The sequence below is a fragment of the Melanerpes formicivorus genome, unplaced genomic scaffold (genome assembly GCF_026170545.1).
Source record: "Melanerpes formicivorus ecotype bairdi unplaced genomic scaffold, bMelFor1.0.p_v2 SCAF_10, whole genome shotgun sequence".
Lineage (NCBI taxonomy): Eukaryota > Metazoa > Chordata > Aves > Piciformes > Picidae > Melanerpes > Melanerpes formicivorus.
Window position 1 is genome coordinate 15,253,958 of NW_027142362.1, and position 15,819 is coordinate 15,269,776.

The 15,819-nt window shown below is 35.4% G+C and overlaps 1 protein-coding gene across 1 annotated transcript in view; it reads left to right on the forward strand.

Moving 5' to 3' along the window:
• Window positions 1–15,819, forward strand: part of UNC13C (unc-13 homolog C) — a 148,314-nt gene that overhangs the window by 16,183 nt on the left and 116,312 nt on the right. The window contains exons 3-4 of the mRNA XM_068143868.1: window positions 7,072–7,094; window positions 7,619–7,683. Of these exons, the coding sequence (XP_067999969.1) occupies window positions 7,072–7,094; window positions 7,619–7,683 (88 nt within the window). The remainder of the gene's footprint in view (window positions 1–7,071; window positions 7,095–7,618; window positions 7,684–15,819) is intronic.

Consider the following 15,819-nt stretch of genomic DNA (forward strand, 5'->3'; position numbering starts at 1 on the left):
AACAGTTCCTTTGTAGGCTGCTGGTGCAGATTGTGTAAGGGAAGAATATCTATTCATATAGTAGAATTCTGGTTTAGCCTTTAAGACATATGCAATTTGCCTACTCTTTTTGTGCTTAATCAGACTTACAGTAAATTTGCTAGAGCTAAGAGAAAATCTGAGCGTGAATGTCAGTTCTAAGGATTTTGTTATACTGGTTCTACTGAAGAAATGAACAAAAATCAGTATCCTATCACCAAGGTTAAGAAAGACTTTCTATTTTTTGTTGGAAAACATTGAAGCCTTTTCTTTAGATCATTGTATTTTAGAAACAGAAATACCCCTGCATTCCCTATCTTCAAGATAAAAGGAATCTCATTAAAGCAACTAGCTGAAGGAAATATCTAGACATGCATTTAAAAAATGTAATTACTTGGAAAACATGAGTTCATAAATATGCTCAAATCTTCCTCTGATCTATTCAGGGAATAGAATATTGCAATGAAATGTGAAATGAAATTGATTCTCCATTTTGCTGCCAAAGTGAAATTCTGACTACTTTCATGGGACAGCTGCCAGACGTTTTCTTTATGCACATTTTCCAGGTGATCAGCAGAGCACCTACATAATTGTGTCTCCCTGGGACTCTAAATAAGAGAAAATATCATAAATGTCTCCAGTTCCTGCTGATGCAAAATTAGTGTTGGAATTGATGGAACTTTGTCAGCTGTGAGATTTGCCCCTTCTTGATGAGTATTCTTAAGATAGCTTGCGTAGTCAGAAGTTTTGGTGAACCTGAAAATAAAGACAGGATTAACTGACAGATAAATTCAAATAGGAAAAAAAATACTAGAAAAAGAATAATCCTGCTGAACACAGGAAAGACTATTCTGTTTTCACTAAACAAGTAGTAGTAAAGAGCAAGCTGCTGACAGATAGCCTAGTAGTTTCTGTGGAGGTGAATACTGAAACCAGTTGGACTTGTTTATGTACACTGGAATCTCAGATGTGATGGAGCAAAACAACTTTTTGACTTCTGAGCACTGAGGCTTCTTGATCATAGCTGATGTCAAATCAGGTGGCTATTTGCTTGGATTTCTTGGGAAGAAACACAATGGGATTCTGGCTTGTAAGGTAGACCATGACATACTGATCCAAGTTAAATATTTTGCAGCGTTGTTGGCTGTGTGATATAGAAAGACTTTCAATAATCAATTATTTGTTTGCTTTCACAGTCTTTAATTCATTACTTGGTTCCATTTACAATTATCATTTGTATAAAAAGAGATAAAATATGCCTTTTTATCCTTTATGGATAAATGTGTGCTTTACCATTTTGATGAGTTCAAGGGTTGCAATGCAGTCTATTTTACTCAGTACTGTCACTCTGACAAGCTGGAGACTGTCAAGAAAGTTCAGTCTTCAGAAGGGGTGTTTGTTGGGTTTTTTTTTGAGACCATGGCAAATTACAAAGCACTAGTATCATACCACATTCCATAATCAAATAGTTCTCTTAATATTCAATATTTTATTAATTTAGAGGTAGGTTTTGTAAGTTGGTAGAAGTAACTAGGAGCTGCTAAAAGACAGCAGGAAAACAGGAGCTATTTGAAGTCTAATGGAGCTCAATTTCCAAACACCAGAGATGTTTTTAAAGCATGTCCTCTTGTTTCAGATTTGCAGAGCAGTTTATTACAAAGGCACAAATGCAGTTTTTATCTTAACCAAGCTGACCTCCTGTTTTGGCTCCCAATCTATCCGCTAGTGATTTTTCTACATCACTGCTAGTAAAGTGCTAGCAGCAATTCTTCTATTTCTCCTGTCAACCAAGCTTTATTCAAGTTTGACCTTCTCTTTGTCAGACAAGCATCACTCATCTCTTATGGTGTGCCAGCTTTAATATTATCTTTCAAGCATTATATACTGTATCTTCCTAGAGTATGCTTCAGCAACACAACATCCTTTAGGCTCTCACGCCGTAACAGTCTGCTCTGTAGTGATAATATTAGCTTCTGGGTACAGCATTTGTTATTTTAGGATGTCTTAATTTGTGTCATTGATTTGGACACACAATTAAAGTGCTGGTTTTATTTGACCCTGGTGTTTACCCTTTGTTTCCTTTTCGTAGCATTGCATACTAATTGGAATTGTCTATCTTGGACTACAAACTACTTCTATTAGTACTTTATAAGTTATTTCCATGAACAGCTGCATTGTTACCTAATTCCAGCAAGTATTATGTCTAAAGGTTTTGATTCTAGGAAGGATATAATTATCAGTCAGTTTGAAGTTCTTGCAACTGTTTTGCAGAATTACAGATTCAAATGGTAGTTTGTGGGAATGATGAACTTTAAAGGTTTTTCCAATTTAGTTTTATACAATTATGCACACTTACAAGAGTGGAAAATCAAGGTAATATACATTATACCATTTTAATCCTAGGATTTCCTAACAGTTTAGATTTTATGACCTTATTACAGTTCTTGTTCTGTGGCAGAGAGGTGGTGAAATCTTTTTTTGTAATCATTAAGAGAAGTGTACTAGGGTGGTGCTCTGCTGCTCAGAAAAAAATGCACAATGGGAATAATGACACAGCACTTGAAGGACGCTTAGGACTGGGGGAGGGGGTGGGTCGAATATTCTCCTGACCCTCTTTGATGTAATTGTCTCTGCTGACTGATGAGACTATTGTCCAGCTGTGTTTCTGATGGTATCGTAAGTTACAAAAGCAAAGATCTGTCTTCACTTCTTTATCTTCTTGCTAGTTCACCTTTCATGCTGTAAGAATATCTTCAGCATCCTTGAAAGACTTTTTTTCTAGAAAGTTTGGCTATAGAAACTATTTATCTTATATGATAAATTCCTGTCTTTTGTGGTAGGTTACAGGTGGCAATGTTGTTATTAAAAATGGGTAAATCAGACCATGTGTTAGCTTGAAAACAGTTGATAATAGTGTGAAGTTTAATCGTTATAAGATCTATTAGTTTTCAGAATGAGTTTAGAGTAGTAGCTATGCAGCATTAATAAACAGTTTATGGAAATTTTAATCAGCCTTCTCAAAAACTTTTAGCTGTTATTCAAACAGAAAATAGCTTTGGAGTTTATTTGAGGTGGATGAAAAAATGCCAAGTAAGCCTCTCTTACTCTACCCCCTTCATCTGAGGGCTAACTTACCTCAGTGGATACTTGTGAATCATTTTCTACAAATGCCAGGGTCTAGCAGGTATGTTGAATGTTATACAGCCTCTTTAATATCTGGAACTTTGTATAAATGGAACCTTAAGATTAATTTTAAGTAATGAATCCTTTTAATTTCATGTTTACCTAAAAGTTTATATCTGTTTATGGGAGGCTTATGGACTCACAGTGAAGGAGGAGGATCAGAGATAAGCAGTGAAGAATGGTATGGACCTGGAGGGAACTTTTTTTGCTAAACATGGAGACTGTAAAATATGGTTTGATATAGATTCCTTAAGATTTTCCTGTCCTTCCTACAAATTTTTTGTTCTATCATTGAATCTTAAAAATTCTGCATAGAAAATGAGATTTTAATATTTTTTTTTGAGAACTGATATGATAGCTGATCATCATGCTTTCCTTGCTGCAATTAATGATATGCTACTCCTTTTTCTTTGTACTAATGAACAACAAGAAACATTGTACCACCACAATATCTTTAGCTATGTTAAAATAGTTCTTTCCTCTTTTACCAGTTACCTAATTATATCTAATGAAGTTTGAAATTATCAGACTGTCTCAAAAAGAGATATATATCATATTTGTAAATAAATTTTTCCTTAGTACATAGCTAGATGTCCATCCTACTCTTCTTCATTCCGCTACACAGGTATATAATATGGAGTGCACTGAGCTTAAATAGCAACAGTTATGGAGCAATATCACCCCATAGACTTTTCCTCTAGTCCTAGTAAAACACACTCTGGTTATCTAAAATGGCATATAGCATAAATGCATAATATGAAGGCTATACTGGTATTTTGTAATAGGGTGAATTTCACATAAGATAAAAATTCAAGGAGAAATAAACTAATTAAGCTAAAATAGGATGTATCTCATTGATTTCAGTGGACTGATGTTTACACTGTTCTTAGTATATTCTTAATTGTTTTAGGTTAGTTGTTGACAATAGAATCTGTGGGTGACATAAATTAGTTTAATGAAGATAAGCTTTTTCAAGTAAATCACTGTCATTCAGCAGTATAATGTGAGATCTCTAGCCTTGTGTCCCTGATATGAAAACACATTCAATGGTCTCTTACATAATCACAGTTCATTTCTCATCTACATCAAGGAATGTTGCTGTCTATTCTAGTAGACTAATGACTACTGAAGTGAATTGCTTGGTGACTGTACATTTCCTTGTTTGGTGCTCTCATACACACAGAGAAGACTTCCTCCACAGGGGAAGCAATAAACAATGAAGTTTTCCAACTAATTTTGTCTTTGAAGATGAAGTCATTTCTTATAACAACAATAAAAGCAGCAGCAAAAAAAAGAGATGCTTTCAAAATCTCAGCTTGGGAAATTTGCATCAGTTGTCTGGTTTACACAATTTCTGTTGAGAAAAGAGGCCATTAGACTGGTGTGTTTAAAATTACATTTAAGTAGCAACTATGAAGAAAACCAAGTTAAACCAAAAGCATAATACCTTTTTTCCCTTCTTAATTTTTGATTGTCACTCTCCTTCCTAAATTTAGGCAAAATTAGGTTCCAGTAAAGGAAGTGTAGTAAAATTAGATGAAGCTGGTTGAAATCCAAGAAAGGTAAAGAAACTTTTATATATCCATCTCTCATACTCTGAAATACAAAATTCCATTTAATGTGGAAAACAAATCTCAACATTTTTTAAATTTTTTAAGATATACAACTTTCTAAACAACTCAAACATGCACTTCATGTGATTCTTTAGGCAGCTGGTAGCAAAGTACTTGCAAAGTATTGAAAAAATTGTATTCCACATAAATAATACTGACATATGAGACAGATATTCTAGATAGAAGGTGCAGGTTGCATGATGGTGAAGCTTCTTACCTTGCAAGTGGTGTCCTACATAAAGCTTCCCTCAGTCCACAACCACCTTTTCATTTTTCAACTGCCTTTTTTTTATAGCAGTTTGACAACTCAGTATCTCCTACTTAGGGTCCTGTTGATATATCCTTCCTTGCCTTTCTTCTCATTTGCTTGTCCAGGTGCTGCTCTAAGCACTTTGGTTTTAACTATTCCTCTTATTTTGCTTAGCACTCATAAGGGCACATCCCATTTTATTTCCATGACCAGACCTGCTTGCAGTCATAAAGTTACTCCTGCCTCTGCTCTTACCCTGTTTATGAAAATGCTGCAATAATTTTGTAGTGGGAAGGTAGGATCAAATGGATGTCCAATATATGCTTGTGGAGAAAGAGTGTCCAGTGTATCTGATGTCAGACAAATTATTTATTTTCTTTTTTTAGAAAAAGACAATAAAATGTAAAGACTAAAGTAATTTTTGTAAATCCACCCAGACAAATGAGAGTAATTTGACAACTGAAATGTCATCATTTAATTTAGTCAAGAAATAATTTCTGAGGCAAAAGAAAATTGTAAGATTCTAATATTTCTAAAGGGAAGGGGAAGTTTTGAAGACAATATCAGAATAGTTCATGTCCCAGTAGAAGAAATACTTCAATGGGTTTTTCTAAGGCACAGAAATAACAATTGCTACTATGTCCATTCAGCAGGAGAACTATGAAAAGTGTCAATTCACAGCAAGCAGATGCTCTTGGTGCACAGATATGCTTACTCAATTTTTAATAAATTGTGGTATTTACTATTTGCAATAGTTTTCATTTAATAAATCATAAGTGCCTTGGGGATATAAACTATATTTCGTTATTTTATGTATACACTTTAAGGATTGTTCCCAATAGCTGTAAAAGAAAAACTGAGATCTGTAGTCAGATTTTGTGGTCTTGTAAAAGAGAGGGTGTTGTGTAGCTGGATTTTCTGTGGTCTCAGGTTTGGTGTTTTGACATTATCTAATACTTAGTAACTCAGTCCTTTTTAACCCTTTTGAATAATACAAAATAAGTTCTGAGTGGTAAAACACATTTAGAACAATTTATCTCCATTTTCCACTTTGCCCATTCTTGTGCATGTGCTTTTCTTAGACCACATCAGTAGCCTCTAAAATGAGTGACACAACAGATCCTTTTAGTTCCCTGGGTCGTTGCTGCTATATTGAGTGCACTTTCACATTTGCCAATATATGTTTCAGATATCTGATATGAACAACATGTGAACATGTTTATTTTCTTAGATAAACTTGCTTAAAAGTGAACATAAGGTGTAAATGACAATTTTGTGGTGTATGTTATGTGGGATCTCCAAGCATCTGAAAGATACCCGAATGATTTATAAGGCCTGTAGGATGTGTACTCCGTAGTGAGGAGGAAAAGCGGAAAGATCAGTAAGGTGACAATTAAAACAATGTAGTTTCATCTATGCACTGTACTGTGGAATAGTATATAAAGCCAGTTCTGAACAAATTTTTAAATGGACAAGACAATAAAATAAGGGTAGATTGGTAGATTTTTTTCCTATCAGCAAAGTGTATATGTAAGTGTATATATATGTATGTACTTATAATGTTGCTGTCATTTTGGAGATAATTTCTGTTGGGATAGAAATTGTTGTTGGGATAGAAAAGAACAGTTTGAGTTCAGAAGACTTCCTTTCATTTTCCTTGAAAACAGAGCTTCCCCCCTCCCCCTTTTTTTTAAACAGTGCAACTATATTGAATGCCTTCATTATTATTTAAAAGTAAATTTAAAAAAATGAAATCCCATAGTGATGAGATACAGTGTTTAAATTACATGGCTTCCACACAGTCTGGCATAAGTGGCAGTGGTTCTTGTCTAAAGAAAATATCTTTATGCTTGTTCAAAATGTAGTGACAGTATTTTTGCCACGATGATACAGCTAAGCACAGGTATTACTTGGATTCTGCTCAGTGTCAGTTTTTTGTAGCATGAGACATTTTCTCAGAGACTGTTTGTCTAACCTATATTCCCCTTCTTCCCAATTCTCTTTCAGATAGCGGTTCTGTGGATGAAAAGGTTTAAAATCACGTATTTTCTATAGGGATCATGTATTTTGTTGATGTATGTTTGTGACTTATTTGACCTGTTTGGTTCCTTCATTTTAGTTGTTAAATCTGCATGTTTTTCCCAACTTTCCACTCTTTTGTTCTCCTTTGAGTGTATTGCAAATGTGTTGCATTTATAAACAGGATAACCCTCACTGTTGTGCTTATCATAATTGCCAACATAGGGGTCTGCTACTGTCAAACATGATATCTGGATTTTTGCCTCTAATTGTCATCTACACTGTAGGACTTAAAGGACAACAATATTTGGGAAGCAGTATCTTACCTTCCCATGGGTTCTTCCAGTGTATTTCACCAAATCCTGAATGCTACCAAAATGTATTCCAAAGCAATAGTTACTCTAGCTTTGGCCTGGAGCTGACCCTGCTAAACATTTTCATATTAGGTGTTACATGTTTGATGCAGTTAAATTCTGTCCAATGACTTACGAAGAACAACTGAGTAACTGTAATTTTTCTTTGGTCTTTATTAAAGGCTCGGATAGTAAGTGGAAGTTCCTTGGATACTTCCAAACTTTCTGCAGTCCAGGCATTTAGTGGGTGAGTACCAATATGACTGAATTTTGTAATTTACTGTGCAAATCAGTGTAATTGTATTTTTATGAAGTTTTCTTCTTATAAGAAATTAAATTAGTTTCAAAGAAAGATAGCAAGTTTCAGTTTCATTGTGTATATCTTCTCCTTTTACTTTAAGTCCTCCTTTTTTACAGAAATTAATACAAGAATTCAGTTGCACAGGTCAGCTGAATGACAAAATGTTTTAGCTCTTTGCATACAAAATTAAAGCCAGTTGAAGCTGTAGATTTGTTGCAGTTCTGCTGTAGTTTTGCTGAGAGTGAATGTGTTAGAAACATGTACATTTTGTTTGGTTTACTCCAGATGGAGTTGTTTTACATCCAGTTACAAGGATTCCTTCCTTTGAGGAACATATAATCTTCCTTTTTTGGATACTTTTTCACTATTCTGTTTGGAAAGGAAAAAAGGAAAGGCTTGGGTAAAATATGTCAGTTACATTAGTTAATTATTTAAAAGGGATATTATCCTCCTACTGCTGCTGCACCATATAAGCACTGTTTGCTGTAGTTGTGCTTTGTTACAAAGACAAGATATTGAGATCAGATTGTCTACTTTATCTTCCATATTCTCATTTGTATTTCTTAAAGGCTATGTAGCAGACTCTAGACACTATGAGGTCTTCCCACTTAGATTCCTATGCTTTGGGTTTATTTTCCTGTAAAAGGTACTAATGGTATTTGCTTAATATAATTCCCATGCTGTTGAAGAGAGTGATGCAATTTTCATTTAACTTACTTAGCTGCAAAACCTTGACATCCCAAAGACTGTTGTAGCTCTGTTTTAATCACGCTTTCTGCTCTACTTCTGCATACATAAACTAATCCTAAATTCTAAGATCCCTCAGCTGGCTTCAGCCTTAGCTGTGAGTCCTTTTCCATCTTGCCCCAGAATATATTGCTGTTTGAAGAGAGGGGAGATTCTTTCCCTCAAAACACTTAATACCTTGCTTTATCTGTATAGAAATACCTCAACTGCCTTTTTTGCTGCCTTACCCCTCCCTCTATCATAACATCGTGCTGTGAACCCACCTCATGCACCAGCACATCCCAAGTCCATGGCACAGATTGTAGCTCTTCATTCCCTGCAGTGATCTTCAATTGGCTGCATAAAGTGAGACAAAAGCCTCTGTTAAAAGGCAAAAGCTCCAGCTTTCCTGTTCTTGCCATGCCAGTATCAATGTTATCTTCATCTTTTTATTTTTCCTCTGCATTTTGTTGAAGATGAGACACTGTAGAATTCATCCTTCCAGTATTTTTAAAAAGTACATGGAGGTCAGATGAATCTAGAGTAGTACTGTTTTACTTCTTCCAGAAACTTGCTCTGTGGTAATTTACTGCTTGCCTGATGGCAGTGATGTCAGAGACTGATAATTTTACCACATGGCCTAATCTATTCTGAAATTAGCTAATGGTACACAGATGGCACTGCATGTAGATGATTACTTCTTTCCTTCAGTAGCATGTTCTCTCTGACAAATTCAAATAATGACTGTTATGCAGAATATCTTCAGCAGCACACAAAATACTCAGCGTTATAGGGATTTTTCTTGCACTGAATAACTTGTGTGCCTTTAACTTCATCATCTTGTATCTCAGGATGTTGTTGGGTTTAGTTATTGGAGGCAGGGGAGTAGAGAATTTAATGTGTAATGTCAATTACATAAGCATTTTTTCAATGTCTGTAAAGTTTAATGTTCCAAAGACTGTACACAGAGACTAATACATCACTGTCAATACAGCATTGCCTAGTTTGTTAGTTCTGGTAATGTAGCTATTCTCCTGTTTTCCACTAAATTTCATCTCACAATCCAGAGCAGTATATTATTTTTTACTTCCAGCTGATGGCTAATAGTCTTTGCATATTTACCATCCTCTTAAATATTATTAGAAGGGGCAAGTTTGTTCATGTACTGAATTTCTACTTCATGTCCCCAAAGTCAAGGCTGTTTCAGTAAAGATGCAAGAAAAAGTACTCCATATGCAGTTCTGCTAGAATCAGGCTGAGGTGTGTGTTTTCAGCACGCAGACATATTGGTTGAGTTCTTTTCCTACTGCGTCTCTGCTGGATTGTCCTACTCTCCACAAAAAAAAACAGAAATGTATCTTCCCAGGCAGGTGTATTATTTGTTTATTTGGCTGTGAGACATGAGAGTTTGGTGGGTCAACCTTTCCACATCTCTAGTGGATATTGTGCACGGTGTTGTGCACCTTTATTCCAGCCTTCATGCTATTAGCATGGCAGAGTTTAGAAACGCAGGCTATTTTTTTTCATTCCCTTGCTTTGAACCCCACCCCTCAAACAATCCTGATGGCTCAAACCACTGCAAGGCCACTGCTATCTGCTCCCTTACTAGAGCTGCTTTTCTCTCTATTTCTCTTTAATTTCAAAAAGAAAGGAAGAGTCATTGCTTATGTCAAATTATGCAGAGAGGCAACTGTTGGGTCTAGATGAATCCAAACTTTGATAAAAGTTTCAGGAATCTGTCAAAATGAGAATTCTTTACAGCCTTATGAGAGTATAACTGAAGAACAATTCTGAAAAATAAAAGCAGTGATGCAGCTATGGAAAGAAATAGTCTTTACCTTAAAAAAACCCAAACAAACATGGATTTAAGGTTTTACTACTGATTTAAGGTTTTACTACTGGGGGGGGGGGGGGGGGGTGCGGGTGGGTATTTGGGTTTGCTGGTTGATCTGGGGGGATTTTTTGCTTTTACCTTTTTTTTGGGAGGGGGTGGGAATTATTTGCCTGTAACTAAGCTTAATTGCATCAGAAATACAAGGAGAGTAATTAAGGATACTCCAGAGTCTACATAAGGTAGAAGATAAAAGTGTAGTTTTTCTTCTAAAGATAATTCAAGAACACGTTCATTCATGTCAAAATACAGAACACTAAGTACTAAACAATACAAGCTTCAGTGTCCTGCAGGTGAAGCAACTGCTTCAGATAATTTGTTGGATTCTACTTGCCTACAGCCATAAGGAACACAAGAATTTTTCATGCAGAAAACAGGATTTATTATCATTTCACTAGGTTTTTACAGAGAAGAGTATACTTTTATAATGAAGGCAACTGGAAGCATCTTGCCTTGTGGTTTCTTCCCTTATCATTTATAAACGGATCTGTTAAAATAACTTCTGATAATTGAGAGGCAAGTGATAGTGGGCTTTGAAGAATACTAATATAGAATTGAAGCCTACTAATCTAACAAATTTGTGGATGCTGAGTGCTCTGGATGGCATTCTGTCCCTCTGGTGTGACAACTGCACCATGCAGCTTGGTGTCATCTGCAAACTTATACTCAATTTCACTGTTTATGTAAATTGATGAAGATATTAGACAGTACTGGTCCCAATAAGGACCCCTGAGAGACACCACTTGCCACCAAAATCCACCTGGACATCAAGCCATTGACCAGTACCCTCTGAATGCAACCATCCATGTGATTGAATAATTAGTAATATTGTACAGATAACACAGAGGAAAAAAAAAAAACCCAGATGTTTCTGTTGAGCTGAACTTTAGCTGGAAATCATAATGAAAAGATTTCTGGGGAAGTACAGATTGAGTAAAAAATTGAGCTATTTAAAGAGAGGGAGGTGTGAATTACTGACTGAGCATAAATTACACCACTAATGTCATAATAAAATGTCTTCATATTATGTAGTCATCTGTCTTGACTCTGTCATTCTTACTGTTCCTTTAAAAGCCATGTTCTTTTCTTTCTTCTGTAACATCAACAGCATTCTTAATTAAGACATCCTATTTTCTCCCAGGAGAAAACCATCAGTCAGTCTTGAATGTGGATTATTTTTTCCTTGCTGTATGTTACTCTGCAGTGGCAGTAAAAGGAATTCAGTAAGAACCTCAGTTTTGATCATGCTTTATGTTAAAGAGCAGAACAGATAGTGATTTTATAGACATTGCATGTCAGAAGTAGCTCTTCTTAGCATTAAGAGCATCTCTTACATGCGATGAGTTTTATTCACTGCTGATCGAACTGCTCCTGAGTAAAAAGGAGCCCTGAGACCATTTACATAGACTTCAAGGACAGTACAGAGATTTCAAAATGCCTCCTTGATTTTAAGGTATTGTATTAGTTCTGCTAAGGGAGCACTAATCTTGAGAAGGGTGTGCAATTTTTTCTCTTTCCTATAATGTCGAGACCAGATTTTCTTTCTAGACTGTCTTTGCAATACTGTGGATGATTAATCCTTCTTACAATTTATTACTGATTTACTCTGGTGTAAGAGTCAAGAATATCAGCTAATGTAGTTTTAATACTGTTTGCTGATGCATGGGTTTTAACAATTTATTGTTTTTAGTTTGTGCCTTAGGAAATAATTCAGTGTTTTGGGGCTTTTTGTATGGTGGCTATTGTTTTGGTGTTGGGTGTCTGGGTTTTTTCTTTGTTTTTTTTTTCTCTGGGAGTGGGAGCATGGGGCTTTGGTTGCTTTTTGTTTATTTGGATTTGTGGGGGCTTTTTGTTGCTCTTGTTATTTGGGGCAGGGAATGGGTGTTTGGGTTTTCCCCCAACTATTGGAAAAAATAAAGGAAAAAATATTTGAAAAGGTGGTGCTTTGAGACCACCTCACCCAACGCGAGAATAAAGTCATTTTAGCTGGATAGCATCAGCGTTCTGTAAGTGACAAGCATGGCAGGGGAAAAAAATGAGATCAGAACTTCTTTGCAAACATTTTTCTTTTTTATCAAGAGCTGAGATGGGCCCCAGAGGCCTATTAGTACAATTTGGAGTATGTATTGGTCTGCTTTAGCTTGCACCTGAGGATGAAGCACTCAACAGATTTATGATCAGAAGGCAGAGGGAGGCTCAAAGCTGTAGTCACAAGATCTGTTTTGCTTCCTCAACCAGGATCTGAGCATCTTTCAGCATATCCTAATGTGTGATTAATTCCTATCTTTACTACAGAAATATGATTAACAAACAATTTCAAAATGTTCATGACATGTACATGCATACTCATCCGAGTACACAATCTATCAAGTGCATATAGTCCTTTAGAATAACATCCTCTACCTCAAAATGTTCTGATAGCTTCTTGAATTGGTCAGGATAAGAGATTCTCTTCTACAGAAGGGTTCAGTCTTTTTTCCTTTCTTTTTAATACAGTATTTTTAGCTCATATTAAGACATTTTTAATCCAACTTTCATTTTCAGAGAAAGTACTAGGTATTACTGTGGTGGTATTTTCATATACTGATGACCAAGAAAAGCTGTTAATCCTATAATTACTTCTATAGTGCTGGTCTTTTCTCCCAGCGTTCATATACAATATTAAACCTCCAATTTCAGTATTCTGCTCTAGCAGAAACTATGTATTTCTCCCCAGGCGTGCATTTGTGGGACTTGAGACAGTGTGACTGTCGTGGAATTATTGAGCATTAACTTACATGGCTCCATTTTTATGATTTTACAGAAGCCACTGGCTACATTTTATGATTATAACATGCAGCATTAATAAATTTCTTTTTCCCTTCCTTAACATCTAGTTCAATCTTCAAAAAATTCACCTGAATTTTCATGAGATAATGTGGTGGGTTGAAGTTTCCCCTCAACATTCACTTTGCCAGACCAACTCAGTTAGAAGTTAGACCAGGTTTAGAAGTTACTAAAGCTGCCTACATACTTTATTTATCATATTTAACTACCTAAATTTAAGTATGCTGACAGACAGACTCATCTGACCTGAAATCTTAAAAACTTCAAGAATATGAAGTATCCCAGTAACCTAATATGTATTTCATCATGGAGCGATTTACAAAACAAAACAGTGAAACCTCACCTCTTTATTATTCTCATGACCACTAGTGAATTTGTAGCATGCCATAAATCTAAATTTATAATTCTATCCTGTAAAACTTAGGACTAAACCAGGTGGGGAGGGGGAAGTTTGGAAGTTTTTGGACAGTTCAATATATCAACTATACAGCAAAGAGTATCACAGTTTCCAAATAGGGTTTTGTGTAGTTTAGTAAAGGAGCTGTCTGCTTACATAGTCTGAAAGGAAGATACAGTTGATCAAGTTCCTATCTGAAAAAAAAATGAAAGCTATATCTGTATATACATGTAGGCATACATATAGACTAGCTGTCATGTTTTTCACCATACAGACTACCTACTAGTTACACAACAGAAATTAATGCATGTTTTACTGTTGGGAGTTGCATCTGAATTGCTGCACTGAACTGTCAGTCTAGAAAAAAGAAAAAAAAAAAATCAGGTTCTATTTGAAGATATTACTGTTTTCATCAGGAGTTCATTTTGAGTGTTTTGATTATAACTTTCAAGTCCTATGTTTGTAATAAAGGAGGAAGAATAATTTCACTTGAACAGTGTGGGCTTGATCAGTGCTAGCAGGATCAGACTAAATAGGGTGGTGTTGCTGCTGTGACTAAGTGGAAATTACTTACTGTAATGCTTTAAAGCCATTTGTATGTGTGCTTTCTTTAGCATCCTACTAACAGCCCAAATACTGGGGAATCTTTGTAGAAATTTTTTCTAACTGTAGCACACACAAGTACGATCCAAACTGTCTTAAAATGCATGTGACACCAAAAGTCAGCCTAATGCAGATTCGATTCTCTCTGGAGAATTGCAACAGAACTGCATTGTTCCTGTGCTGAAAAATGCATTTATGCTTTTTCCTGTGGAGTTTTGGATGCCAGCTCCCAGTTTAGCTACAAATAAAGGGAAAAAAAATCAATTCCCTGGTATGTGAATCCTGAGTTGATGAAACTCTAAAATAATTAGTTTTCTGCTGTCTGGTTGCTAGCAGACATAAAGTGAAGCAAATTGATTCTGTGGAGTGACAGGTTATCTGATTAAGTATTTGTTCGTGAACCTAACACATCACTGTATTCTGTACTATATCAAAAGTGAGTCAAGGAAAATTGCCCTGTACAAGCCCTAGAATTGCGGAGCACAATTCATCAACTGGAGGGGAAAATTTCTTTCTCCTGTCTTAGCAAGCTTGTCATATTACAGGCAGATAGAATATTTCAGGCATCATCCTATGTGCACTGACCTCACATTTGAGTATAGAGAAAAATGCTCTAGTGGGCAGAAGATAAGGAAAGTAATTTTAACAAAGCTGAACAGTTGCAGAAAGTATTAGAATATTTGTACTTTTTCTTTTAAATTCTTTGCAGTACATAGAATATTTAATGATTCTTACATGTCAAGTCTATTTATTTTATGAATTATTTTGTCCTTTTGTCTACAAATATTCTTTGGACTAAGTGGTCTCTATGCTGTACAGCAAGTCGTTACTGGGTCAGTCATGGCTGTTAATACATCTTTTATCAAATGCAGTGAATAGCTCAGAAATTATTCATCCACTGTAAGGCCATTGATATGAAAACATCTTGTAGTCTTCTGTTCCTTACTGCACTGGTAAACAATACCACAACCTTCTATTACTTAAAGATGATGTAACAAGTAATTTCAAACTTAGCACCTTTCATAATGAAATATATCTTTAAAGGACTACTTTAACGTTAAAACTGAGTTCCTATGGAAAAGTACAGTTTAGAGCATGAACATTATGAGAAAATATTCTGAATTCTGTTTAAAGGGTTTCTTACAAGAAGAATATCTAACACTCTTGCTGCATATTGTTAGTATTGAGAGTATTTAGAGACTGCAGTTTAATCATATTTTTTTCAAAATCTTAGAAATAATCTCCTATGTACCTCAGGGTTTATAGAACCTAGAAAAAAGAGTATATTCTTCCCATATATTATTTTTATATCTTTAATCCAGTTTTGTCAATATGGATCAAAATTGAATTTCAGGCTCTTAGAGCTCCAAAATTGCTTTCAACTGTTGCAGAATCAGAACTTGTCTGTGAACCAATAGGTGATCATAAAATAAAGTAGAATGTTGACCTTGTCCTTTAGCTAAATGTTGATATACATTGTGGGGAGTATATAATGGCTGTGTTTATTTGAAGCTTTTGTTCCAGAAAATAGCAATTTAACAGAAACTCACATCTCTTAAAACAACTTTAATCCATCCTCAAAAGTAAGAAATTATTCTCTGTATTCAGAGTATTACCCATACTACAATCCGTAAGTGAA